The sequence below is a fragment of the Bombus huntii genome, chromosome 14 (assembly GCF_024542735.1).
Source record: "Bombus huntii isolate Logan2020A chromosome 14, iyBomHunt1.1, whole genome shotgun sequence".
In the NCBI taxonomy this organism is placed as follows: domain Eukaryota; kingdom Metazoa; phylum Arthropoda; class Insecta; order Hymenoptera; family Apidae; genus Bombus; species Bombus huntii.
In genome coordinates, this window is record NC_066251.1 from 6,662,110 (window position 1) to 6,686,835 (window position 24,726).

The 24,726-nt window shown below is 30.4% G+C and overlaps 4 protein-coding genes and 1 long non-coding RNA gene across 8 annotated transcripts; 3 read left to right on the forward strand and 2 right to left on the reverse strand.

Annotated features, from left to right (window-relative positions):
• The first annotated feature begins 470 nt into the window (after positions 1 to 470).
• LOC126873276 (protein dj-1beta-like) lies at positions 471 to 1,573 on the forward strand. Its single transcript, XM_050633989.1, has 4 exons — positions 471 to 686; positions 877 to 1,035; positions 1,098 to 1,287; positions 1,352 to 1,573. The coding sequence occupies exons 1-4, from the start codon at positions 504 to 506 to the stop codon at positions 1,471 to 1,473; spliced, it is 654 nt and encodes a 217-aa protein (XP_050489946.1). The 5' UTR covers positions 471 to 503; the 3' UTR covers positions 1,474 to 1,573.
• Positions 1,574 to 1,689: 116 nt separating this feature from the next.
• On the forward strand, positions 1,690 to 7,360 carry LOC126873271 (uncharacterized). The gene is made up of 2 exons (XM_050633980.1): positions 1,690 to 1,863; positions 2,002 to 7,360. Exons 1-2 carry the CDS (start codon positions 1,831 to 1,833, stop codon positions 4,165 to 4,167), a joined length of 2,199 nt encoding a protein of 732 aa, XP_050489937.1. The 5' UTR covers positions 1,690 to 1,830; the 3' UTR covers positions 4,168 to 7,360.
• Positions 6,966 to 10,292, reverse strand: LOC126873279 (uncharacterized). 2 transcript variants are annotated; one of them, XR_007692356.1, is made up of 5 exons: positions 10,019 to 10,292; positions 9,377 to 9,490; positions 8,775 to 8,943; positions 7,328 to 7,423; positions 6,966 to 7,114 (listed from the first exon to the last, which is right to left on the reverse strand). It is a non-coding gene; the product is annotated as an uncharacterized LOC126873279 (long non-coding RNA). The 2 variants fall into 2 exon arrangements; XR_007692355.1 differs by lacking the exons at positions 6,966 to 7,114; positions 9,377 to 9,490 and having other exon boundaries at positions 7,280 to 7,423.
• Positions 10,293 to 10,444: 152 nt separating this feature from the next.
• Positions 10,445 to 22,453, forward strand: LOC126873265 (polyamine-transporting ATPase 13A3-like). 2 transcript variants are annotated; one of them, XM_050633969.1, is made up of 19 exons: positions 10,445 to 11,010; positions 12,657 to 12,749; positions 14,457 to 14,573; positions 15,957 to 16,024; positions 16,100 to 16,267; positions 16,466 to 16,536; positions 16,606 to 16,872; positions 17,082 to 17,286; positions 17,717 to 17,915; positions 18,204 to 18,315; positions 18,400 to 18,589; positions 18,673 to 18,873; positions 18,969 to 19,154; positions 19,261 to 19,635; positions 19,728 to 19,869; positions 19,967 to 20,115; positions 20,201 to 20,429; positions 20,516 to 20,597; positions 20,877 to 22,453. In XM_050633969.1, the coding sequence occupies exons 3-19, from the start codon at positions 14,558 to 14,560 to the stop codon at positions 21,922 to 21,924; spliced, it is 3,708 nt and encodes a 1,235-aa protein (XP_050489926.1). In that variant the 5' UTR covers positions 10,445 to 11,010; positions 12,657 to 12,749; positions 14,457 to 14,557; the 3' UTR covers positions 21,925 to 22,453. The 2 variants fall into 2 exon arrangements, with proteins under 2 accessions (XP_050489926.1, XP_050489925.1); XM_050633968.1 differs by lacking the exon at positions 12,657 to 12,749.
• LOC126873272 (testis-expressed protein 10) lies at positions 22,254 to 24,715 on the reverse strand. 2 transcript variants are annotated; one of them, XM_050633981.1, is made up of 6 exons: positions 24,571 to 24,715; positions 24,232 to 24,460; positions 22,994 to 24,173; positions 22,683 to 22,920; positions 22,459 to 22,613; positions 22,254 to 22,382 (listed from the first exon to the last, which is right to left on the reverse strand). In XM_050633981.1, exons 2-6 carry the CDS (start codon positions 24,430 to 24,432, stop codon positions 22,279 to 22,281), a joined length of 1,878 nt encoding a protein of 625 aa, XP_050489938.1. In that variant the 5' UTR covers positions 24,433 to 24,460; positions 24,571 to 24,715; the 3' UTR covers positions 22,254 to 22,278. The 2 variants fall into 2 exon arrangements, with proteins under 2 accessions (XP_050489938.1, XP_050489939.1); XM_050633982.1 differs by having other exon boundaries at positions 24,232 to 24,434; positions 24,571 to 24,712.
• Between the last annotated feature and the right edge of the window lie 11 nt (positions 24,716 to 24,726).

The window sequence follows — 24,726 nt, forward strand, 5'->3', positions numbered from 1 at the left end:
TGTTAGATGTAGATTTTTTTAAATATGACCTTAGGCCTCTCACGTCTTATATAATTATTTGATAATTAATAATATTAAAGAATTCAACGTTACAGGTTATGGGTTATAAGTAGACTGCGTATTTTTATGTATTTATGGGAAATTTGAAGAAATGCTTCTTTTTAGGTTTAATTTTGTAGTATCTTTTCACTACTTGTAAAATAGATAAATATGTAATTAGCTGAACTGACTGTTGTATTTTTTTCCCTGTGTAACATTATTAATAAAAATGAAACAATACTTTCCTACATTTTATAAAACAAATTATCATTTAGTTATAGAAATTTAAATATAAAAAAATTATTTACAGAAATGATTTTCATTTTGTACTATCTTTTTACTATCTTTAAAATAGAAAAAATATAACAATGAGAAAGTTTATTTAAAATTAGACTATTATATTTAACAATAGAGTACCAATAGCGCCAATGATCCCTTCTCTCATTATCAACATCTAGTTATACATGTCAGTATTGTGCTGTGCCCTTTCACATTTTGTACGATTGAATTGCAAATTTCCGATAATTCTATTGAATAAAATAAAATATACTGCAAACATGGGTAAAAAGTCAGCACTTTTGTTAATAGCTGATGGCTCTGAAGAAATGGAAGCCGTAATAACAACGGATGTCTTACGTCGAGCTGGAGTATGTTTTTTTATTACATATAACCTTAAACTACATATTTGCGTTTTAGATTTTAACACGCAAATTTTCTGTTAAATATAGTACTTAATAAAAAATAATGTCAGTACATGAAATATTAATTTAAGTTATAGATCATTATTTGTGAAAGAAACTCTATGCAATCTTTTGTTACTAAAAATTGTATTTTTAGGTTGATGTTACTATTGCTGGTCTTACTGAGAGCTCATGTGTCAAATGCAGCCGTGATGTGAAAATATGTGTTGATGCAAAACTTCAAGATGCAATTAATCAAAAATATGATGTTGTAATATTGCCTGGCGGTTTAGGTGGTTCAAAGGCATTTGCAGATGTAAGTAAAATTAATGCTTATGTTTGAACATATATTAATTATCTTTTCTTTGCTTCGTATAGTCTGCAGAAGTAGGAAAGTTGCTACAACAACAAGAACAAGAAAACAGACTTATTGCTGCTATTTGTGCTGCACCAACTGCATTAAAGGCTCATGGTATTGCAAAAGGAAAACAAGTCACATCATATCCTGCAATGAAAGATCAATTGACAGATTATTATAAATATTTGGAAGATAAAGTTGTAACTGATGGTATGCACCTATTCATAAAGTTCTACTTGTTATGCAACAAATATTTTATTTATATACATTTTAGGTAATTTGATTACTAGCAGAGGCCCAGCAACTGCATTTGCTTTTGGCTTAGTTATTGCTGAAAAATTGATTGACAAAGAAACAGCAGATAATGTAGCAAAAGCTATGTTGTATACAGAGTAAAAATCAATTTAACCCTTGCATAAGCGTGTTATGTATATTATATGCATATGTTATTCATAATGGATAATAAATAATAATAATAAATTAATATATATTGTAATTGTGGTATATTATTTTCCATTTTGCATAAATTCAGTAACTAAATGTATTTCCATTCAAAATACCCGCCCATACGGTTGCCATTTTAATCAAATTTATCGAAAATTCAACATCTTCATTATTACATAGTCAATGATTCAAATATTTGACATTTTACACGTGTCGATACAAACTAATGTATATATGTTACTAATTATTGAAAAGACAAATGTTCTATAAATTAAAAATATATTAAAACAAAACTGATGCTTGAGAAAAATGTTTGAGAGTGATGATTGGGATCTTGATCAGGTAAATTAAAAGCATTTTTTGTGTCAAATTTTATAAGTTTTGTGAAATAATTGTAAAAAATATTCTAAATAAAATATTTGTCCTTATGAGATACCAACGAAGTAATTACACAAATAATCTTTTAATGTATATTTTTAGGATTTCTTGAATGACGTAGATGAGGAAGTAAATAATTATTATTCTCAAAAGGATAACCAAGAAAGTGAACCTAAAAAACGTAAAATAGATATAAATGATGATTCAATTTTTTCATTTGACCATGATGTATCATGGAAAAAAAGTACCACAAATAAAAGTACAGAGAAATGTGATGAAAATAAAGACTCAAGAAAGAATTTAATTCTTGAAATATTTAATAAGAATGAATTTAAAAATGCGTTCAGTGATTTGGAAAATTTATGTGATAGTACTTCATCAAACACCTCTGTGAATCAAGTACAAAGCTGTAAAAATAATCAATTACCTAGGAAAAATTTAGTACTTGGAATACTCAAAAACAAAAATATACAGGATAAAGTGATAGAAAATAATACAAAGAATTTAGAGTTAAAAAAAGCTGTACCAAAAATTAATGAAAAGTTAGAAAATACAGTATTCAATAATGAAAAAAAATGTCAAATCTCTAAGACTACTTCTAAAATTGAAAATAGATCAAGTAATGATAATGCTAAACCACCTTTGTTTGAGAATTCAAAGAAACAATTACTGTGTAATGTGTTAAAGCAGAACCCTATAGACAATATACAAGCCAAAAATAATATTACAAAAAACTATTTACCTATATTTAAACCACAAATAGAGTCTAATAAGAAGATGACATTAATCAGAAAATTTCCTGGTCCAGCTGGGTTATTACCAGATGATATAGACACTAATATATCATGTATTTCATATTTAAATAGTTTGGAAGAAAGTGAGATGACAACAAAAGAGACTGATTCAAGTAATCTATCTGAATATTGTTCTCAAAATACAAAAAATCTATTTACAGAAGGTCCTTGGCAATTAATGTTGGGTGATTTACCAGATAATTTTCTGAAAGGTCATGATATTGCTACTACTAAACAAATAGCAAATATGAATGGTTTCAATAGTACAAAAGTTAAATTTTTGGCAGGAATAATAGAACATATAGACTATAGTCATGATAATCCCCCTATTGTTTTGAAAGATTTCACGGATAAAATTCATGGAATTGTACATAAAGATATACCACTTAAATATCCTGATTTGTTAGAACCTAATGTTGTTGTACTATTACATGATGTAGGCCTTTTAAGAACTTCTGGAACTTTTGTTTTGAATAAATATCAAATTCTAATTTCACCCTCCAGTTTGTTAGCAATTTATACTAGCGAAGGCACAATAGAACGTACAGAGTACATGGAAGCAATTTTTGGAAATATTTCAGATGGTAGAATGAAGACAGAAGGAAAAGAGAAAGCAAATTGCATTTCTGCAACAGCTTTGGAGGCACACCCATCAAAAGGTGATAGTCAGTTTATTGAGAAAAACAATAGCAATAATAAAAAGCCAATATATTTCAGAAAGAATATAGAAAGTGTTACTAAAAAAGATTCAAGTTTCTCTACAAATTCGAACGAAATAGACGAAAATACAGACGAACCAATGGATTTTGACACTGATGTATCTTTTTCAGTGTCTTTCAATAAAATTACAGACACACAAATTGAAAAGAATTTTAATACTTCAATGTCTAAAAATTTAGAGCATGCAAAGGAAGAAAGTAAGAAACAAAAATCTAAACTGTCACTAACAAAACAAAAGGATAACATACAGAATGATGATATAGAAAGAGCTAAAGATTTATTAAGATCTTTAAAAAGATCTACTCCAGATATAAATGAGAAAAAATTCTATTCTCGTAATTTCAAAATTTTACAAACAAATGCTGAGCATTCAACAGCAGCAAATACCTCTCTTAAACGAACTGAGTCTGACAAATTAAATGATATGTTGTTTGAAAAAATAGGTATTGATAAATGCACAGAAAGAACTGTTTCTTCAGCTTGTCATAAAGAAGTGGAACGTTCTTCTCCTTTTATACGATCTAAATTACTGCAGTTTAAAAATGCTGATACACTAACACTTCCAGAAAATTCTGCATCTACAGCTACATTAGATTCACCGAAAATACCTGATAAGTTGGCAGAAAAAGAGCTTCTCGGAACTTCAAAATCTATGTGTGATATATCTCGCGATACCGAAAATGACTCTGACGACGAAATGTTATCTCTGTTAGATATGGACATCATTTTCAGCAATTACAGTAATAAAAATTAAACATCGTTGACACAATGTCGTGGACAACTTAACAGTTCGTTGAAAATCGAAAAGTTTTGGAAGATTTTATATTTACATATATTTACATTGCGTTACTTACATGCTATTGCAGAAATAAGGTACTTGTAAATACTACATACTTCAATTTTTTGTACATAAAAGAATAAATATATTTTTTTACTTTAAACAGAATATTGCAAATGCAGAAATTCTTCAACATAATAATATAAAATATGTTAATAAAATCATGAGTATGAATTTACATATTTAAGTATATTTCACTAATACGAAACAGACAATTAGAAACAAGATACTAAAATTAACTATTGTATCATTGTAACATTAAATATTCCATGCATTCTTATCTCATAGTTCAAGATTCTTTATTCATTAACTTCCAGATAAACGTTGTTTTACTGACATAAATGATAGCTTTGACCAAGAGAATTCTCATTCCTGTTATCTGCTACTGAATATCATTACAATCTTCAATCGTAAATCGGTCGATCGGCAATTATCAGCATTATTTTTATACCGACTTCGGAAATCCATTTACAAAATTTTTCCAATTTGTTTATTGTGAACTATTGTTATTGCAAATGACCTATTATTATTCACCCATTTTATTTCATTATGTCTGATAGTTTCTTCACAAACTCGTCGGTGGAAGCGATAAGATTGGGCAGTTGTCCAAATTTTTTACACGACTGAGAGCAACGTAGATCTTGGTGAAATTTTTTTTGCCAAGATCAATTACTCTATTTAGCGTAGTCTCTTGTAATTTATATACCGTTACTGTCCAACTTAGAATTAAGGGTAATATTCTTCGCTCAATTTCTCCATAACCTTCGTTGTTACTACTGGAGATATTGAAATGTAGCTATCAGTATCTTTGAATCTGCTTGCAATGGATTCACCGTCAAATTATGTAAGTACTAATACTCCGACAATTTTCCCACTTTTAGCTGATTTCTTCGAAGTGCTGACCATGTAAATTCATTTACGATTTCCATTGTGTCGTTTATCAAACCATCAGAAATTGATATGTTTCGTCCCAACATAACTCGTGATTCCTTGGCTGATTTTATTGTATGCAATGGTCCTCTAGAATTACTCCTTCCTCGTGTATTGCATTCAAAGCAGCAGCCTGCGAGCGCTATTTCAGTAATTTACTCTGCATGAGGAAATTGTTCGACGATTGTGATTTTCAATATAGGCTTCAACTCGTGTTTCCGCCATAAAAAACATTATTCTCCAGATTCGTTTAAAAGGATTAAAAATTGAAATAAATAATAAATAGATAAAAATAAATGACCACTAATACACTACTAATATATAATCGCTAATAATATATAATACGCTACCAATATATAATCTGTTTCTATTTATAATTATACAACATCGATAATTGTAATGATTGTATCTTAAGTTAGTGACTAGCTTGATGTACACATAATTTCCTTAATCTGTCCACTATTAATACATTGAGTGCAATTTGTATCCGCTCGGATACAAGCGATGCTTACTAATTTGACCATTATTAAAACATGTTCTTGGTGACATTGTGCTATAATATATCGCAATTTAATGCAATAAAATATAAATTTGTTGAAATTTGAATCATATAAAGATCGAAATTTATTAATATAGACCTCAAGTATTGCTAAACTAGAAACATTTCACGGCATTTTGCGTCGTCTTCGAAAAGGTTGCAATATATTGAATATGTTGTGCTGTAATTAAGTAGGTGACTTGAACCATTATTGCATATGTGCCCGAATATAATATAAATAAAAAAGAAATTATTTTATACTTTTTAGCGCTTTTAGAAGTGGATAATATGTTTTTTTGCGAAAAATTTGTTATTTAAAAAATACTGTCGGGGATGTATTTTGCGATATTAGATTAGATACTTTTCAATGGAACTATCTTAATATTTTTTATTTAATGCAAATTACGTTGAAAGAGAGATAACTAGTGAAATTTGGAAATAATATAGGCGATTAAATATTTCGAGGACACTTGAAGGTGCAGACTTGCATCAGCAATGATCTTAATTTCACTGACATTAGCCTGGATATCAGCCCTCGCCGATCACAAGCGTAGGACTGATGATGCAGAATCTTCATAAGTGAGATCTTTATAATACAACCCGCATGTACGCCAATGGGGATCTATTGGATCAACCTTGATATGCCCTGATTATCCGATGGTAGGCATCTAGGCGTACGATCGTGTGATTATGAAGTGCAATTTACTCGCATTAGTTTCGTGAGGCAGATACCTGCGTTACAATAAAATCATACAGCATATGAGCATGCGGGTGAAAACACGTAAATGAAAATTAATTTGTGATTACACGATCCGCTAGTTAAACCAGAAAGTAATGCAGATATCTGATCTTATGATAAGAAAGCAACAAACATCATCGACGCGAAGAGTGGAAATGATGATTTCAGAGCTAATTCCTATTCATTGTACTTTGAATTATGATAATTTACTTTTTCGCTTCCTCTTTTCATGATTGATCTGAAAATTTCTAAAGAAATACAAATTTTTAATCTTATAACTGATCTGAAAAGTGTTTTTCTGTAGGTAGATTTTCCAATGATTCATATTCCATTCCATCGATAAATTTTATGTTGAACGAAGTTTAATCTCTAATCTCGCCCTCAGTATTGCAAAAAATTCCATATAATTATGTACTTACGTAAGATTTCAAATAGAATCAAAAGAATTTTAAATTACAGTCAGAGTCTTTTTTGCAGCGTTTTCTAATTAGAGAGTAATTTGTAGCTTTCCAGACATATACTGATGATTTTCAAGAATGTTTTCAATGTGGTAATTTATGGACCTTATATTTGTTCTAATAAAACAAATGTCTAAAGTATGTGCAAATGTACTTCATTATTGATTTGAGCTCATTTAATTCATTGTTTTGTTGTACCTGCAAATATAAATTGCGCCATTTATAAATTTAAAGAGACATTCGATAAGCTTGACTGATTAAGGTGTAAACGAGACAGTAATCTTGTAAGGGTATGCAATGCAGATACGCAGATTCGTCACAAAATATTTATTTTGTTTAGAAAACGTTTAAGATCGGAGCACTGTCGTCGTGATCTTCTCTCGATTGATTGTGATTTTTATAAATACCTACATTTGATTGATTAAAAGTTTTATTCTTATATTATATTGTACATTTATAATTCAAAACCCATACTTCCAAAATATTTCTCCCATCCTCATTTTTGATCTAAAAGCAGAAAAAATTAACTTTATAGGAATTATTAGTTTCATAAATTATGATTCTTTCGCTATTTTAAGTTCACTAACCTATAATTATACCATTATATTATTTATTAACCGTAAGGATTAGTGAAATAGCAATAAATAAATATTTATTCTTCCTTTACTTTTTGATTTTCAAGAACTATTGGCCATTAGTTGCGGCAAAATTTTACGACATAATATAATAACACGGATGTCGGAAAATAACATATTATGATCAATAATTTTCGAAATTAAAATCAGCAACCGGTAAGATTACCGCAAATGACAGTGGCTCATGTTAGACTGTGTGTCTCGAGATAAGCGATCATGTTGAGGATGTCTCTGCTGATGAGCGCGACACGTAACAATGTTATTATCAGGCATTTTCATGATATTATTCGCATATCTTTTTATCTGAAATATCGCTGTTTGATAAATATATCTCAGACTGTATGCTTGCTCTATTTTATTACACCCATTTCTAAATGGAAAATATATGGTTATTTACATATCATACATTCGGCCTATTTATTCGCCAAATAGTAGAAACTAAAATTCGACGTTTATATAAAAAAGTAAAACCCGAAATATTTTAAATCTATTAAATAGGCTCCTTTTTTGTCTAGACCAAGTTTACACAAAATTTTTGAGCGTTCAAGTTGCGTCAATCCAAAATTTTGCAGCAATAAACACTATTAGTATCTATTCTTGTTATTATTATTATTTGAGCGTTTTGTGTTAATTGCCATCACGTGCAAAACTAATCCATATTGACAATCCCTTATCATTATTAAATCGCCATTAATATTCGAAAAGCCGCAATTAAGAGCAAAAATATATCAATTTGAAAAGTATTTTGAGTTGTAGTTGACAAGGAAGATATTGTGGATATTAAACGATAAGCTTGGATGTTTAAGTGCCAAAATAGAATTAGGCCTTCAAACCACGCGCTACTGTCTTGTCTGCAAGAAATGAATGTGTGTCCTAAATAATAATGCACGAGGAAAAACGTAAAACAATATATATAGCAGTATAGAAAATGATGGAAATAAAAAATATTAAAAAGAAATTATATCAAGTATGTATTAAGGTAAAATAATTTTATAAATTATATAATTATATTAACACAATTATATAAAAACGACTTCAGATAAAGTCGGATCTCAGATTAACGCAAAGTGATTTATGTGATTAAGCACTAAATCAATTATATGTTTAATCTAACAAATTATCTGTGAACATCGTCGATTGACATTTACTTTTGTCCAGACAAAATAAAATGTTTCACAGAATAAAAGAAAAAAACAGGTTTTACAATAAGCTAAATGCATTACCTCTGTTATTGAAAACGCGAAATAATCTCATCGTATATGAACAGCTATGCGAAATTTTCATTAACGAGTAGATGTTAATTTGCATCTCCGAGTACTTGTCAATGCATTGCAGCTACTCGTCATTTGCAGTTGCTATCGTAATTCATCTTTTACGTGGAACGTTGTGAAACTAGAAAATAAATAAATAGCTTTATTATTATAATTATAAATAAATAGCTTTCATCTCTCTTATATTTCCGAAATAACAATATATGATTTATACCAACAATTAATTTTAATTAATTATATATAAATTTCGATTATTATCTTTATCTTTTTTTATCACGAGATTACAAGATATTACAAGATAACAAATTATTTCAATGAAATATACAATGTATCAGTAAAATCAATAAGTACTGTATTAATAAAATATCATTGCCATGCTTCCGGATATATGTAAGTGAAAGGCATTTCTTTATCGAACAGTATCGCGCGTGCTGTATGATGCATGAAACGCTCGAGTGAATGAATTTCCATCTCACAGACTTATTGACGTCAATGAAGTGATATCAGTAAAATCTAAACAAAATTAAAACTGACGAAAATATTTGTACGCTTACTATAACAAATTTTTATGTATACATTATAGGTGTTATATAAAACATTTCGAAATTTCGTTATTGCTCTAACGAGACATGATTGTCTTCATTATATTTGTTAAATCTGAAACTGATCTGAAAATATATATAGAAGTTACAAAATAGTTACTACAAACATATATTTAGTAAAATATTAATATAAAACATAAATAGCCATTTAAAACATGTAATAAATGTTAAAGATGATCGTACTGGATATTTAGGCTTATTAATAAATTGCAGATTTTTATAGACGATGGCTACAAAAAATATTTGCACATAGCCTTATTTTTCAATCAAGCCATTTTTTATCAGATTCTATATTTCATTTTCGTAGTATCAAATTTTTGTAATCATAATGAAAATATTAGTAAATGACATGCTATTTAATATACTTGGACCTAGTTAATCACTACATAAATGTTGCAATGATTATGTGTAAACATTTTTAGTAGCCACTGTATTTATAGGAAATTTGAAGGTGCAAGAATGTACACAATGCATATAATATGCAAAAATATATGAAATATTCAAAGTAGAGTATTTATTATGATATTTACTAGATAAAACAAATTTCTATTAATACCGATCTAAATACTTTTGTGATTTCTACAAAATACGTACTTCCACTAAATACGTTGTGGCTTCCATGTACATTTTCAGATTTATTTCAAGCTGTACCAATATAACCGTGATAACCAGTCTCATTACACTGTTACTGAAATTTCAAGATGTTTATAACACACAGAATATAGTGGTAAAAGATTTCTACAAGTGTTCGAATACTTTCGTAAGTTGCTGTACGTGCTCTTGATTTGTTCAAATAATCGTGTTTTCACCTGCTCCCATTTGCGAAATTAGTTCGTCGATTTGACGTAAGTCACGTGTCGCCACAGGAAAAGGAGTTAAATATGTATCGGTGTGCGATCTATTGGTAAGTTCTGCCGCGAGAAAAGTGAGCGATCGTCGATAGCTAGACCGAGAGGGGATAAATTCGTACACCAGAGTTACAGGAGAGGTACAGAATGGCACAGTATAGCCGGGTGCGTGGCGCGAAACAGGTAGTGGTGCATTCGTTGAAATGATAGGTCACTTCGATTGATTGAATCTATCTAGAATTTTCTTGTACTATCACGAAACCATTTTAACAAAACGTTTGATATTCCCGATCGATCTTCGTAAAGTGTACATTATCGATTTTTGATTCGATCACGATTAAAACGTCGACCTTGTGACATTTCCTACTATAATTCGATATATTGATACCATACACGATTCGATATATATCATTGTTGATTTTGACTTCAATATTTCCTTTTAATGATCCTTGAAGTAAAGAAGTAAAATTTTCCTCGGTCTTTATCACGTGCATTGATAAGTCGTAATCATAGTGAGTTTACGATTTAGTATCGGTAATATTGAACACAAAAGCGAGCAAAAATTACAGCCAAGAACTTTACTTGTAAATCTTTCGCGTTTCTTGTGAAGATATAGTAGCGGTGAAAATTGCTCGATTAAAAGTTCGTTGGGAATGCACGTACTCGTGCACAAGCCTTGGACTACGTCCCCGTGAAAATAAAGGGATTGGACCAAGGGAAGGATTACTAAAAATTCGAGTATGTTTCTTCTATTTATACAACAGCTACAAAAGCTATTTGCACATTATTGCATTTGCTGTAATACTCACATATTAATCAAGTATGATAAATTTCGTATCCTGTAATAGTACTTTCATGCGATTACAAAAAATTAACATTATGAATAAAGAATGTATAGATGCTGATGACAATATACTTCATTGCAAAATAAGAATATGTACAAATTCTTTTTGTAGCCACTGTAAATATTTCATACGTTTTCAGCACTCATTCCAGGGTGTATTCACTATAGCATAAACAACATCAAATTTGCGATATTATTTATCAACTTATGTTGCGATAATTGCTTTCTTCGATAATAAATGAAGAATAGAAGACTATTTCTTGTATTCTCTTTATAACGTAAACTGCACACAATTTTGTACTTATTTCGGTAAGCAAATCAGTAAGTAAAAATATTTTTTAGTATCTATTTATTTATCGCCAACTATTTAATTGTACCATCACATTTTACAAACTAATCTTTCATTTGTTTTTGTTTTATAGAATCTTGATTAATTTTACCATCAAAATATAATTTCCGATTGTTCCAAATAATGTAACGATATACATACATTCGCCGATTTATTCTAGTCATTGATAAAAATGAACTGGAAACAAGCAACCATAGTGAAAGTAACAGTTTAATTCATCAATCAGTAGAGTTTGAACATTTAAATCAGCACGAATGAAAAGGAAAAGTAGCTTTTTATAAATGATACACGCAATCGCGAATTTTTCTATGAGACATCAATTTTTGTTTCTCTTTTCCATTTCTCATTCACAGATCACTGATCTTTGCGAAAGAACGAGTTACTAAAGTTGCGGGTATTGCATTATGCAATGACTTGTACCTAAAAGTATAGAAGCGCGAGTTGCATTTCTAATGACATGGTAAATAACACCGTTCGCATAAAAGCCTTTCGTGACACGCATTTCACAATAAAATGGACATTGCATTGCCGTTATCGGCTCCATGCAACTATGTATAAACAATAATGTTTATACATAGTATGGAGTAATAGCGATACAAATATCATATTTCCACAATACTACTATGTCTCCTTTACCTTGGAATTTATGTACTGATTACTGATAAATTAGGTCTAAACGTATTACTTTTGTTATCGCTAGAATGTACTTCAACATACATACATAAAAAACAAATTATTATCTTTACACTCATTTGTCAATGCCTATACATTGCGCCCTAGCATAAATTTCATTCAGAGTAATGAGTAAATTAATTTTTTTTATAACTTCTTTATAAAATGAAAAAATAAAGTCGATAAATTATTGGGTTTCTTGTAATTAAACGTCGAAAGAACTATTTAACTATAATACACTTACTTACTACAATAGAATGTTGAAGAAAGTACTTACATACCGTATTCAAATATACAAATTGTCTTTTTTTTTTTGAAGAATTGTTCTATTACATATCAATTGTTCTATTACATATAAGCTTTGCGTTCTTTTGTCTTTTTCTAAGTCAATATATTAACAGTATCTTTTATTTGACAAAATGTCGGCAATATATTGTTCTATATTAGAAGTTCTTGAAATTATCATAAATGTATTACCTTTGTCATAGTAAATTTTAATACGCCTGAAATATGTTGCAGATATTTTCGGCTGTTCTTGCAGTTGAAGTTTTAATCCGTTGATAGAAACTTGGAAAACTCTGATACAGAACTAACACGAATTGTGACTTAAAAGTAATGTTCACCGTTCTATACAATTTTTACTACGAAGTCAGATGAAGTTTATCGAGTTAATTAGAGCTATTAGTATACGTAGAATTCCATTAAATAAAAATGCGTTCACGTATAAGTCAGGATCGTAATTATTTCTCTATTATATCAAGATCTGAATGACGTTAGAATACAAAAACAAATTATCGTTATTAGTCGTCATTTTATGTTAAAAATGACAATTCAAGCGGAAGATATTGCGACAGCCTACACCTTAGAATCTTTTTCTACGATGAATGAATAACATACTATGAACGCGTGTGTAACAGATGGTAAATAAAAGAACTAATCATCTAAGAATACTTTAGCCAGCATGATTATTGTACGATAACAGTGAAATAACAGGACACGTGCTTGCAATCCTATTTTATCTTATTCTTCAACCGGTTCATACTAGAATGATATCACAGAGAAAAAAATATATGTCCATGATGCAGCTTTCCAATGTATCGCAATTTGATTTCCGATACAATCAAACCTTGGACAGTTGTTGAAAAAATGTCCACAACTCTGTTTGATATTACTGATTGTGAAATTTATACGAAGTAATTTATACTGATTGTGAATTTGATACGAAAAGGTGAACTACGAACACGTTTATATCGTCATTGATCGAAGGAGCTGGACAAAAAAAAGAGTTCTGCAAGGTCTACGGAGATCTTAAATCAGAAATGAGGAAATGAAAGGTGGCGAGACTGAACATGCTAAGAACTTCAATTTATGCAGTAAGAGCCAGATTAGATCGCTTGTATGCTTCTTGTTCTTTTGAGATAAACGTCAATCAAAAGAAGGATAAGTCTTTAGAGAACAGTTCTGTGCATAAAAGTTGTTTCAAAAATTTTTTTACCATTACTCATTCATAGTCTGTTAATCCTTTGAATGAATATTTCAATTCTTTTTTCTTTAATAACAGATAATTGTACGATAGTTTAATAAATGATGGATCATTCGTCTTTATGACATAGACTCTCTGAAGATTATGTAGAAATTCTATGCTACTCAAAATCGAATTATCGTTGCATTAGAATCATTTATGCGCAGAGTGTACTTTTTGCAAAAACATATTTATCCTTGTAGTATGATATTATACGTTTTTTAATTTGTCGACTCAGTGTTAAAAATAACGATGAAGGCAGTGTGAAGAAAGAAACTGTCTTGCTAACAATAGAAAAGTAAAAGGTAGAATAATTTAATTGGTCTGTTCACCGGTGTACGTAGATGGACATTCAAATTGTCTTGTTGTTCCACTAGCATTTGGTTGTATTTGATCGAAAACTTGAATAAGATTGCATAGATTAGTCAGTACACGTGGCTGGCTGTAATTTCGCCACTTGACTCGCCAACAACTTATTATGTGGTAATTCAAGTGCACGGTCACTGTAATCATGTTCAGTGTCGAACTACCTATTTGACCTACCTATCTGTTCTGGCAGTGTCTTCTTTCACGAAATAACCGCATTAGTATTCCTTCCGTACGCCGTTTAATTCCTCGCAAGGAACATGGTCATCTGTTCTTCATTTACAATTAGGTCTAACACGATCATTTAAACACGATCTTTTCATCTCTTTTGCATCTGATCATTTATTTACATGCGAAGGATCATTGATTTTCTAAAATTATCCAATAGAAAATTCTCTTCATTTATGTGAAAATTTTACATTTTATTCTAGCTGCGGCTTGTACAAGCGGAAATCCGTATTTGACGGCGTCTCAAGTTTAAGAAAAGAACTTGAGAACTCGAAAGGACCATCAGCAGCAAAAGTTTAAAGTTATGACAACATCCAATGGTGAGTCATGTGTGACGTATATTCAAAAACATCTTCTGATTATATTTCTGCTGCTATTGATTTTTTAGTCTTCTCACGTATAAATTCTGGATGGAAAGGTCGAATCGAAGATATTGTTTCAAAATAGTTATGACAAGAATTTCTAAGATACCGCCATCAATTTAGAGATCTACATATTTTATCAAATAAAGAAGAAATTAAACTATATAGATTGCAGATTTACTTATGTATCTGTAGGAAATTCAAGGAATTATTACTCAAGAATATATACAATATTCAGAGCATACTACTGGTTATGATATTTAGCGGATGAAACAAATCTCTGCGTAGATTTCACTTCTTTCACTTCTATGTTCATAAAAAAGTAAATTTGCATATTTCATAAACATCTACAACTCAGTTACTGAAAGTAAACACATCCTGAAACGGAAGGAGATATTGAAGCAAATAAAATATTATTTTAATGATAAAATAAAAAAGTAAATAAAACAATGATACATTGATAAAATAAGCAATTGTTTGTAAACGGCATCAATCCACGTGTTCGCTAATCTTTCGAACTGACAATAACGTCAACAACCGAGATTCGCGAACCTTCAAATACGTATAACCAAAGAGTTTTTATTTGCGAGCGATAAGAAGATTCGCTGTTGCACGTTCCTCAGTTATCGCTAATGACAAATTTCCGCAGAATCCTTATAAATATATATTTTTTTATCTAAGACGAAATCACGTCTGATGACCTGATAACGAGCGAACACTATCGCGACATAACCGGATAGTGTTTGCCAAGGAATTATCGTTTCTAACGGGAAAACGTTTCCTTCGAGTGATTCGCGCGAACAGCTTTGATTCATCGCAACGATAACGTAAGACGTCAGAAATCTGCACTTGAGTTCTACCATTAAATCTAAAAAAAAAAAAGGAAAAGACCGACATTTTTACAACTACAAGTAACTTGCTATTAATTGATATCGATTCGATTATTATTGCCAGAACAAAAGGAATTATATAAAAAATGATATGTATCGATAAACTGCACGATTTAATTACATGTTTAATACGTAGTGTAGGTCACTAATGTTGCATAGTGTATAATTATCAGAAGCAAAAACTTTCACTGAAGTATTCGTACACATGTATAAGGTGGTTCAATAAAAGTTGTCACCTTGGATATTTGCGGAAGTAAAAATATAAGAGAAAAATGTCTCCAATGAAAGTTATCTGTTACGTAATCTTCCACAAAACATATAATAGCAGTTTTATTCGAAAAATTTCTCTCATTAATACACATTATGTGTATCGAATGTCGAGAAATATTTCACGGTCTAACATTTAAAATAAAAGCGAAATCATTGTATTTTTATGATTTTCTTTGTTTAGGGATAAAGGATGACCAAACATCGAGAGTGCAGTGGCAGAAGATTCATACTGGTCAGGATGAAGACATGGTGAGTATCTACAATAATTTATTCTATAGTACAATTTCACAGATATCTTGATTAAACTTGATATGTTACTTTTAGCGTGTTTATGGATTCGAAAAGAGCAGATCAAAAAGTATCCTGACTTATGTTTCTTACGTATTAACCATCGGGTGGATCAGACTCTTGTTCCACTGGTATCCCCAATTACATCTCTATGCTACTCACAACAAATGTTCTTTGAGTTGTGCCACGAAATTGCTTATAACTGTAAGAATCTTGAACTATGCGTCATTAGAAATTTTTTATCAATTTTTAAAAATATAGATATCAATCGTATCGAATATTCAAAATTTCGACCATTTCATCCTTCAAAACATATTTATTTAAAATATCCACGAAGAAACTAATCTTTCGGATTAACATAAATTATTTAATTAATAGTTATGGATATAATTTCGTATCTAGGATAACTATCAAGGAAAATATAAATCATATTTCGTGAAGGATGTGAAGACTATCTCGGCAAAGAATATCAGGTTGGTTCAGTTCTGAACTTCCTGTCAATATAATCTTCACAGATTCAAATAGATTTTCTTTTTTATTAGTACCCGGGATTTATTCAGAGATTTGGGTAGCAATGATGAGGAGTTCGTGGAGAAAATCAGGTGTAAAAAGTTGAAGATTAATTTAGAGAATGGCACACAGTGTGAAATGTACGAGGTCAGAGCTTTCTGGTGTAAAAAGCAATGTTACATCTGGGACGTTACACAAAATACATTTTCTAGATTGGTAGGCCTAGACAAGTACACACTGTGTTCGGATCTTAATCTTAATAATAATCATGGACTCTCTAAGGAAGAACAATGCCTTAGGTAGTGATAAAGTAATCTAATAAGTGATAATTTATGCATTCACATCATGATTTTAAAAGATTCAGAATAATTAAGCAATTACTCCAACAAATAAAACGCCGTATTACATTCATTTTTAATTTAATTCATTACATTCATTTTTTATTTAACATTCAGAGTATTATTCGAAATTAATGATTATTATTCTGATATCTCTTCTCATTTTATAGACGGATCGTATACGGAAGCAATGAAATCGGCGTTCCTGTGCAAAATATAGGCGTATTACTATTGTTAGAAGTCTTGAATCCATTTTACATTTTTCAAGTATTTACTCTGTGTGTGTGGTTTACAGAAGGCTATTTATACTATACCGCAGCAATCATATGTATGTCATTGTTTGGAATTATCAGCTCTATAATACAAACTCGTAAGGTAAAAACGCTATTCTAAAACCTTATTGCGTTCTGAAACGGGCATTATTTAAGTAAAACGTCGTAAAAGAATTTTATTTTGGAGTAAAGTTAACCGGGAAGCTTGTTAGCTTTATTAAAAGTCTAATTTTTATAACGTTATATTTTACTAATCTAGATTAGGCTAATGCGTAGAAAAGACTAGTTTAGATCTGTTCCTGAATAATTAAACTGAAGGCCTTTCCTAGTTATTTGTTTCCTAGTTCTTACAACCTCGCTATATTTATTCTGTAATATGTACTGGAACAGTGTATGTAAGGTAATTTCTTCTTAGAAATTTTACAGCAATCCAGAGTCCATTTATAAATGTCTAAAGCCCAAAGCGTAAATGTAAATTTTCCATAGACCTCTTTGAATCCTATATTCATGTTGAAACGAGAAACGTTTTGCAGAATCAAATCAATCTTCACGGTACAGTCACATCCACGGAAACAGTTCGCGTGTACAGGAACTCTAAAGTGACAGAAAATATACCGAGCAGTGATTTAGTACCAGGTGATATCATAGAACTACCCAAGCATCAGGCCACTGTCGTTTGCGATGCGGTACTTTTAACAGGACAATGCATTTTAAACGAATCGATGCTGACTGGTATGATTAGTCATAAACTAATTGTAACTAATTGTAAATGTTTCACGAAATTTTTTGAGCACCTACCTAAAACATTTTTATTTACATATTATTTGTATTATATAAAACTTGTATTAAATACACATTTGTTTCAAATTTTATCAATACAATCATGATAGTCTCATTGTAGTTTTCAAAATTTTTCGTATTAACACAGATAATAATATTCGTAAAGAGTTTCTACAAGTGTTCGAATACTCTTGTGGATTACTGCATTAATTAGTTTTCACTTACTGAATAAAATTTTAGGGGAATCTGTACCCGTAACGAAAACCCCATTACCATCGCGTCACGTTTTGTACGATTCTAAAGAATGCTCTCATCATACGATGTATAGCGGCACCACTATTATCCAAACAAGGTAATACCTTGTTCGAACTGTGCATAATTGCATACGTTGTAAATTGTAAACTATTTTTAACTGTTAATTCGCATTCGTCACTAGAAGTTACAACGACCAACCAGTTCTAGCTCGAGTTATTCGAACAGGATTCCATACGAATAAGGGTTCTTTGGTCGCTGCTATCTTGTACCCACCCCCTGCAGATTTTAAGTTCGATCAAGATTCTTACAAGTTTATTGGCATACTAGCACTTATCGCAACATGCGGTTTCATTTACACTATTGTAACCAAGGTACATTTTATATTTTCATTTCCAAGAATAAAAGCTTAATGCATTTCTTCAATAAAATATTACACAAATATTCTTTTCTCTAGGCTTCCAGGGGAATCACAGCGGGAGATATAGTGATAAAAGCTTTAGATATAATAACAATAGTAATTCCACCAGCATTACCTGCAGCAATGACCGTAGGAAAGCTATACGCTCAAGTACGATTGAAACGAGCACAAATATACTGTATTAGTAATAGAGTTATTAACGTATCTGGCAGTATAAATTGCATCTGTTTCGATAAGGTTAGAAGAATGTAGTCTACATAACATATATAATATTAAATCTGAGAATATTATATAATATTAGTTAATTATCTTTTGTATATTTCTATGTACAGACTGGTACTTTAACAGAAGATGGTTTAGATATGTGGGGCATTGTGCCTTGTACGAATGGTGTTCTCGGTGAAGCAGAAAGATCTATTCCCAAATTAAACAATCATCTTCTCTTTGAAGGAATGTTAGTTTGTCATAGCTTAACATTAATAAATGGTACACTCTGCGGAGATCCTTTAGACGTTAAGGTAATCTACTATAATAAATTACAATTATACAGAAATCATCCTTGAATCGAAGTATCATTGAAAAAAGGAATGATTAATTATTGATTTAGATTAATTATTGCTTTAGATGTTCGAAAGTACCGGATGGATATTAGAAGAGTTCAATAACGAACATTCAAATAAATACGATCTCGTAGCACCAACAATCGTGAAACCGCCAAAAAACAATAGTTTCACGCAAAATATGAATGAAATATCGGAAATTGGAATAGTGCAACAATATCAATTCTCGAGCTCTCTCCAACGAATGTCTGTGATAGTACGCGTACTGGGTTCCGATACGTACAAAGCTTACACGAAAGGATCACCCGAGATGATACTTAGTTTAAGCAAACCCGAAACCATACCGAAAGATATAATGATCTGTTTAAAACGTTACACAGAACAGGGTTATCGAGTGATAGCTATGGGACAAACGAAATTACCCGAAAATAGTAATAAGGTAAAAATAATCAACTTGATATTTCTTTTTATAAACTTCCAATTTTCTATATTCAATTAGATTTTCGATTAAATTTCCTCTATCCTGCACAGATAATGAAATTGCCTCGAGATGCGGTCGAACAGAACCTTGAATTTCTAGGCTTAGTTATTATGGAAAACAGGTTGAAGGCACCAACTATACCAGTGATCAAGGAGCTAAGAACAGCTAACATACATGTTTTAATGATTACAGGTAATTAGAGTTTAGCAATTTCCGTACGATGGCATTTCAACATATTAGTATTAGTTGTTGGATAGCAAAATGACTCGCTCACTTTTCACATTCACAGGAGATAACATTCAGACTGCAGTGAGCGTTGCAAAAGAATGTGGCATTTTGTCGCCGCAAGAATCTGTGATAGATGTGACGGTAGTTATGGAAGAAAATAAATCACAGCCTGAGATTTATTTCAATGCTCAAGAAATGTCTTCAAAATTGGTAAATTCCTTAAATTCCAATGGAAATTTTCAAAATTGATATTCAGAAAGATCGAAGAGAACAGCTGGCTATTTCTTTTTTCCAGAATCTTCATAATAAAAAACTGAACATACTGGAATTGAAAGATATAGAACGAAATATAGGCAACACTAATTATCGATTCGCATTAACAGGCCAATCATGGCAATTATTGCGTGAGTATTATCCAGATATCATAGCAAAAATTTGCGTCCGTGGTGCAATATTTGCCCGGATGACCAGCGATCAGAAGCAACAATTAGTGTTGGAATTAATGCAACTTGGTTATTATGTGGGTATGCATCGCCATTTAACATTTACCGTACATTAATTTCATTATCCTGTACAATAGTCATTTCAAAATGTTTTATAATCATCCTAGCTATGTGTGGAGATGGTGCTAATGATTGCGGTGCTCTGAGAGCCGCACACGCAGGCATATCTTTATCCGAAGCAGAATCTAGGTAATATCTCAATGCTAAAGAATTACATCATTTTTTTACGTAATAACCACGGGCGACTTAACTTTCATATATGTCAAGTTTATCATACATAATTTATGTATATATTTTTTATACTATATAATGATTCTAAAAATTTAGCCAACGCTTGCTCTCAGTTTATTTTTTAATTATACACTTGGAGACAAGAAACAACTTTCTATTTACAAGGAGAGTTAGCTTAAATTTCTAGAATTATTCTGAATATTTATGTAGTAACATTCAGCAAAATATCGTTTTTAGCGTTGCGAGCCCCTTCACATCCAAAGTACCGGATATAACCTGCGTACCAAAGGTGATAAAGGAAGGTCGTGCTGCACTAGTTACGTCATTTGGAATTTTCAAATTTATGGTCACCTATTCATTGACAGAATTTTTATCTGTCATTATTCTCTACTCGATCGACTCGGATCTGACAGATTTGGAGTTTCTGTTCATCGATATCTGTCTTATCGTTAACTTTGCTTCATTTTTCGGAAAAACTCGAGCGTACGAAAAGCAGTTAGTAAAAAAACCTCCTATGACTAGTTTGCTAAGTTTCACGTCGATCTTCTCTTTGTCTGTACATATGTTGATAATGACGATTTTTCAAACTATCGCTTATCATGCGGTTCGCACTTTTCCATGGTTTACACCATTCATTTACAGCAATGACACTGGATATATGTGTTATGAGAATTATTCCGTTTATTGCGTTTCTATGTTCCAGTATATAACGATGGCTATAATATTTTCACGTGGGAAACCATATCGAAAAGCCATTTACACGAATATTGCATTTATATCTTCCATAATATTATTGACCATCGTTTGCGCTTATATCACAGTTTATCCAGCAAATTGGATAGTAAATATGCTTCAACTATTCTTGCCTCCAGCGTACGACTGGAGGATTATTATTTTAGCACTCGCTTTTGCGAACTTTGTAGTTTGTTTCTTCGTTGAAACGTTTGTTATAGAGTATTTAATTGAGAAAAAATCCAAATCGAAATTTTACAAACCTGAGAAATCTAAAAAGGAATATTTAAGAATAGAACACGAGCTAAAGAACAACTTAAGTTGGCCAACGCTCAGTAAAGAATTACCAACTTTACCATTAACTCCGAGCGTAGAAAATATCATTAATGTAACGTATCCAGAGGAGAAATCTTATAATAATGACACTAAAACGAATTTACAAAACAATAGGACAATAGAGTCTAAAAACAATGATGGATTGCACGCATTTGATAACTACTCATTCGTTGATGATGAATCACCACGAAATACAAATATGGTAACTAGAGTTTAAGTCGTACCTTGAAAATACTTTACCCGATTTTACAATTTTCAGTACTAATATATGTGCGTAAGTATTACGAAGTATTTTCGAAACTTTAAGAGTGGTGCTGTAAAACGATACAAACATTTTCAAAATAATGCTTGTAATTGTTGTACATGTATAGTGTATGTTTGTAATAATTATCAAGTAATTATCAATAATTTAATAAAATTAACGATTGCATATTACTAATAATGTTTCAATGTCGAATAATATTTTTGAAATTTTAATAGTAATTTATTAGTAATTTATTAAAAACATGAAAAATACAGTTTTCGTAGGAATTTGTAACAAAAATGTATGTAAAATATATATTTATTTTGCTTAGTAGAAAATTTGGGTATCTAAGAAGTAAAACAAATTACATATCATAAGACGAGACTGTTTGTTGTCTTCGGATCCGATAATTTCAATCTTTTTAGCGTTTTCTGTAATACGAATAATAATGCCATTGTTCGTAAGCGTATATGCAATGATAAATATAATATTTTTAAGTATATTTACCTATAATGTCTTTGTAATTTGCCACAAGTTCTTTTTGAATCCAACCTCTATAACGAAGCACAATTTTATTTATTATTTGTATTGTATTTTCATGTATTTTTGACTTTAACAATAGATTTGGCAAAGTTGAGATAAATTCTTTAAATGCACTTTCCCTATAATAAATTAGACATTATTGTAAGAACATTAGGGACAGGTTTAAAAAAGATTGTAGAATTATTTACCTGTGCAATTCATGTAAAGTATGATCTAACATTATCTCGCTAATCACAGAAAATAATTGTAACTGCATCTCCCTTTTTGACTGATTACAACATGCATTTACAACTAATTGTAAGGTTTCACTTAAATCAAGGTGATTTTTGTACCAAACTTTACTTCCTTTTAAAAATAATGTTCTCAGAAGCTTAGTCAGTTGTGGTAATACAGTATTATTTATGTCAGACCAGATTTCAAGTTTCCCTATTAACGAAAAAAGCATTAATATATGTTTTATCAACTTAACTGAAAACGCTAGAAATAGGTTCTACTATACCATTTAAATACTTAATTATAGATGTGCAATAATTTTTCATTAATTTAGACATCATTTTATCATCACTTTGTATCGATGTAAACCATACATAAATTTGACAAATTGCTAAGTTATATCCTAAACAAATGTCATATGAATTATCTATAGCAAAATCTTGTTGGCGTTTTCTATTTCTTATTGAAGGAAGGAAACATCCTGTAGCACCTAATTTATTGTATGGAAATTTTGAAACGAAATTCTTTATGTAAGAATCCTGGAAATTACTTTTGAACCAAAATTTCATATTTACATCACATTCTGTATATAATATATCTATACATTCAATTATTAATTGTATTATTTCTACAGTACTTTTTAATAATTCCAATGCTTCTGTAGAAATCAGAAGTGCAGAGTAGTCAATATTTTTCTCATTTGGACATACTTCAATCCAGCTGTCAAATATAAGTGGCATGAGTAATTCTATATAACTCATAAGTTCATCTGCATCTAAAGTATTATTACTGTTATTTCTTCCTTCATTGTCAATTCTTTCAAAATCAACTTCACAATTCTGAGAATTTATATTTGTATAAATAGGAATATATCTAGTATTTTTATTCACAGTTATAACTTTTGCACTTTCACCTGGACTGATAATCTGTTGAGATTTAAAAAAGGTAACAATAGAACTAAACATAGTAGCAAGTCTTTCTAATACTTTTATCCTCCATTTAACATTAGTAGTTTTAGAATTTAAGGTTGTTACTAATTGTCTTCCAGGTTTCATTTCTGTATGCAATCTGGAAATCATATCTAAAAAATTTGGCAATACTTTATAACTGTTTCTTGCTAGTATATTGCTACAATTTTGTATAAGTACATCCAAGAAAAGTAAGGCATCTTCTTTGATATAAGGATCAATATGTGTCATAGCACATCTCAAATAGGAAATCAATACATCACAATATGGATTAAGTTGATCATTAGAAACTGGTCCAAGGATTAGACTCAAAACTTTCAAAGAGTTACGTCTAATATCTCTCTCTTTATCAAGGGACAACGCACAAACACCTTGCAAAAGTGGTCCAAATTGTGAACTTAATAATTTCAAAGAATGTTCTGACAAAATTTCTTTTAATTCTTTCACAGCATCTTGTCGAACTGTTGAATTATGATGTTGTAAACGTGACAATAATTCCTAAAAATCAAATTCTTATTTTGAATCTTAATATAGAATTATAAATACAGAATAATACCTTAATATTAAGCTTCCTCTTGCTAAGTATGTCCGTCTCATCATGCTGCTTCAACTGTTCTCGTATAACTATCTTTTTAACTTTAAATGAAGGATCTGTGACATTTAATCCTTTTGGTAAATGTTTCGTTTTCTTTGCTTTCAGTTTTACCTTTGCTTTTTCAGACTTTAGGCGTTTCAAATGTTTATGACCCTTAGCCATGACTAATTAGTATAAACGAAATAAATTTCTGTCAAATTTTAGTTAATAAAAATTGTTGTATGTATATTTGTTTTAGGTTATGTTCATATAACTTTTAGGTTAGTACAAAAAATATACTTTATGTAAGTCATTACTCACTATATAGCAGATTGGTTAAAAAATGTGCATACAATATGGTAAAAGTAATAAAAAAACACCTCGTATTTTCAAAATTTTCTTATAAAAACGTAGTTATATATCATATACTCAAGAAGTATAGACATAACTACTTAGTCATGTCATGTGTTTTTAAAT

What these genes read in the sequence shown, in the direction of transcription:
- LOC126873271 (XM_050633980.1), top strand. Translation starts at nt 1,831, where the DNA reads ATGTTTGAGAGTGATGATTGGGATCTTGATCAG. An exon ending in ATGATTGGGATCTTGATCAG is followed by an intron (nt 1,864 to 2,001) that starts GTAAATTAAAAG and finishes GTATATTTTTAG; the next exon opens with GATTTCTTGAATGACGTAGA.
- LOC126873272 (XM_050633981.1), bottom strand. Translation starts at nt 24,432, where the DNA reads ATGGCTAAGGGTCATAAACATTTGAAACGCCTAAAGTCTGAAAAAGCA. An exon ending in AGAGGAAGCTTAATATTAAG is followed by an intron (nt 24,174 to 24,231) that starts GTATTATTCTGT and finishes TTTGATTTTTAG; the next exon opens with GAATTATTGTCACGTTTACA. An exon ending in TATAATTAAGTATTTAAATG is followed by an intron (nt 22,921 to 22,993) that starts GTATAGTAGAAC and finishes TTTCGTTAATAG; the next exon opens with GGAAACTTGAAATCTGGTCT.
- LOC126873265 (XM_050633969.1), top strand. An exon ending in ATTGCATCTGTTTCGATAAG is followed by an intron (nt 18,874 to 18,968) that starts GTTAGAAGAATG and finishes TTCTATGTACAG; the next exon opens with ACTGGTACTTTAACAGAAGA. An exon ending in GAGATCCTTTAGACGTTAAG is followed by an intron (nt 19,155 to 19,260) that starts GTAATCTACTAT and finishes TTATTGCTTTAG; the next exon opens with ATGTTCGAAAGTACCGGATG.
- LOC126873276 (XM_050633989.1), top strand. Translation starts at nt 504, where the DNA reads ATGTCAGTATTGTGCTGTGCCCTTTCACATTTTGTACGATTGAATTGC. An exon ending in GTTCAAAGGCATTTGCAGAT is followed by an intron (nt 1,036 to 1,097) that starts GTAAGTAAAATT and finishes TGCTTCGTATAG; the next exon opens with TCTGCAGAAGTAGGAAAGTT. An exon ending in AGATAAAGTTGTAACTGATG is followed by an intron (nt 1,288 to 1,351) that starts GTATGCACCTAT and finishes TATACATTTTAG; the next exon opens with GTAATTTGATTACTAGCAGA.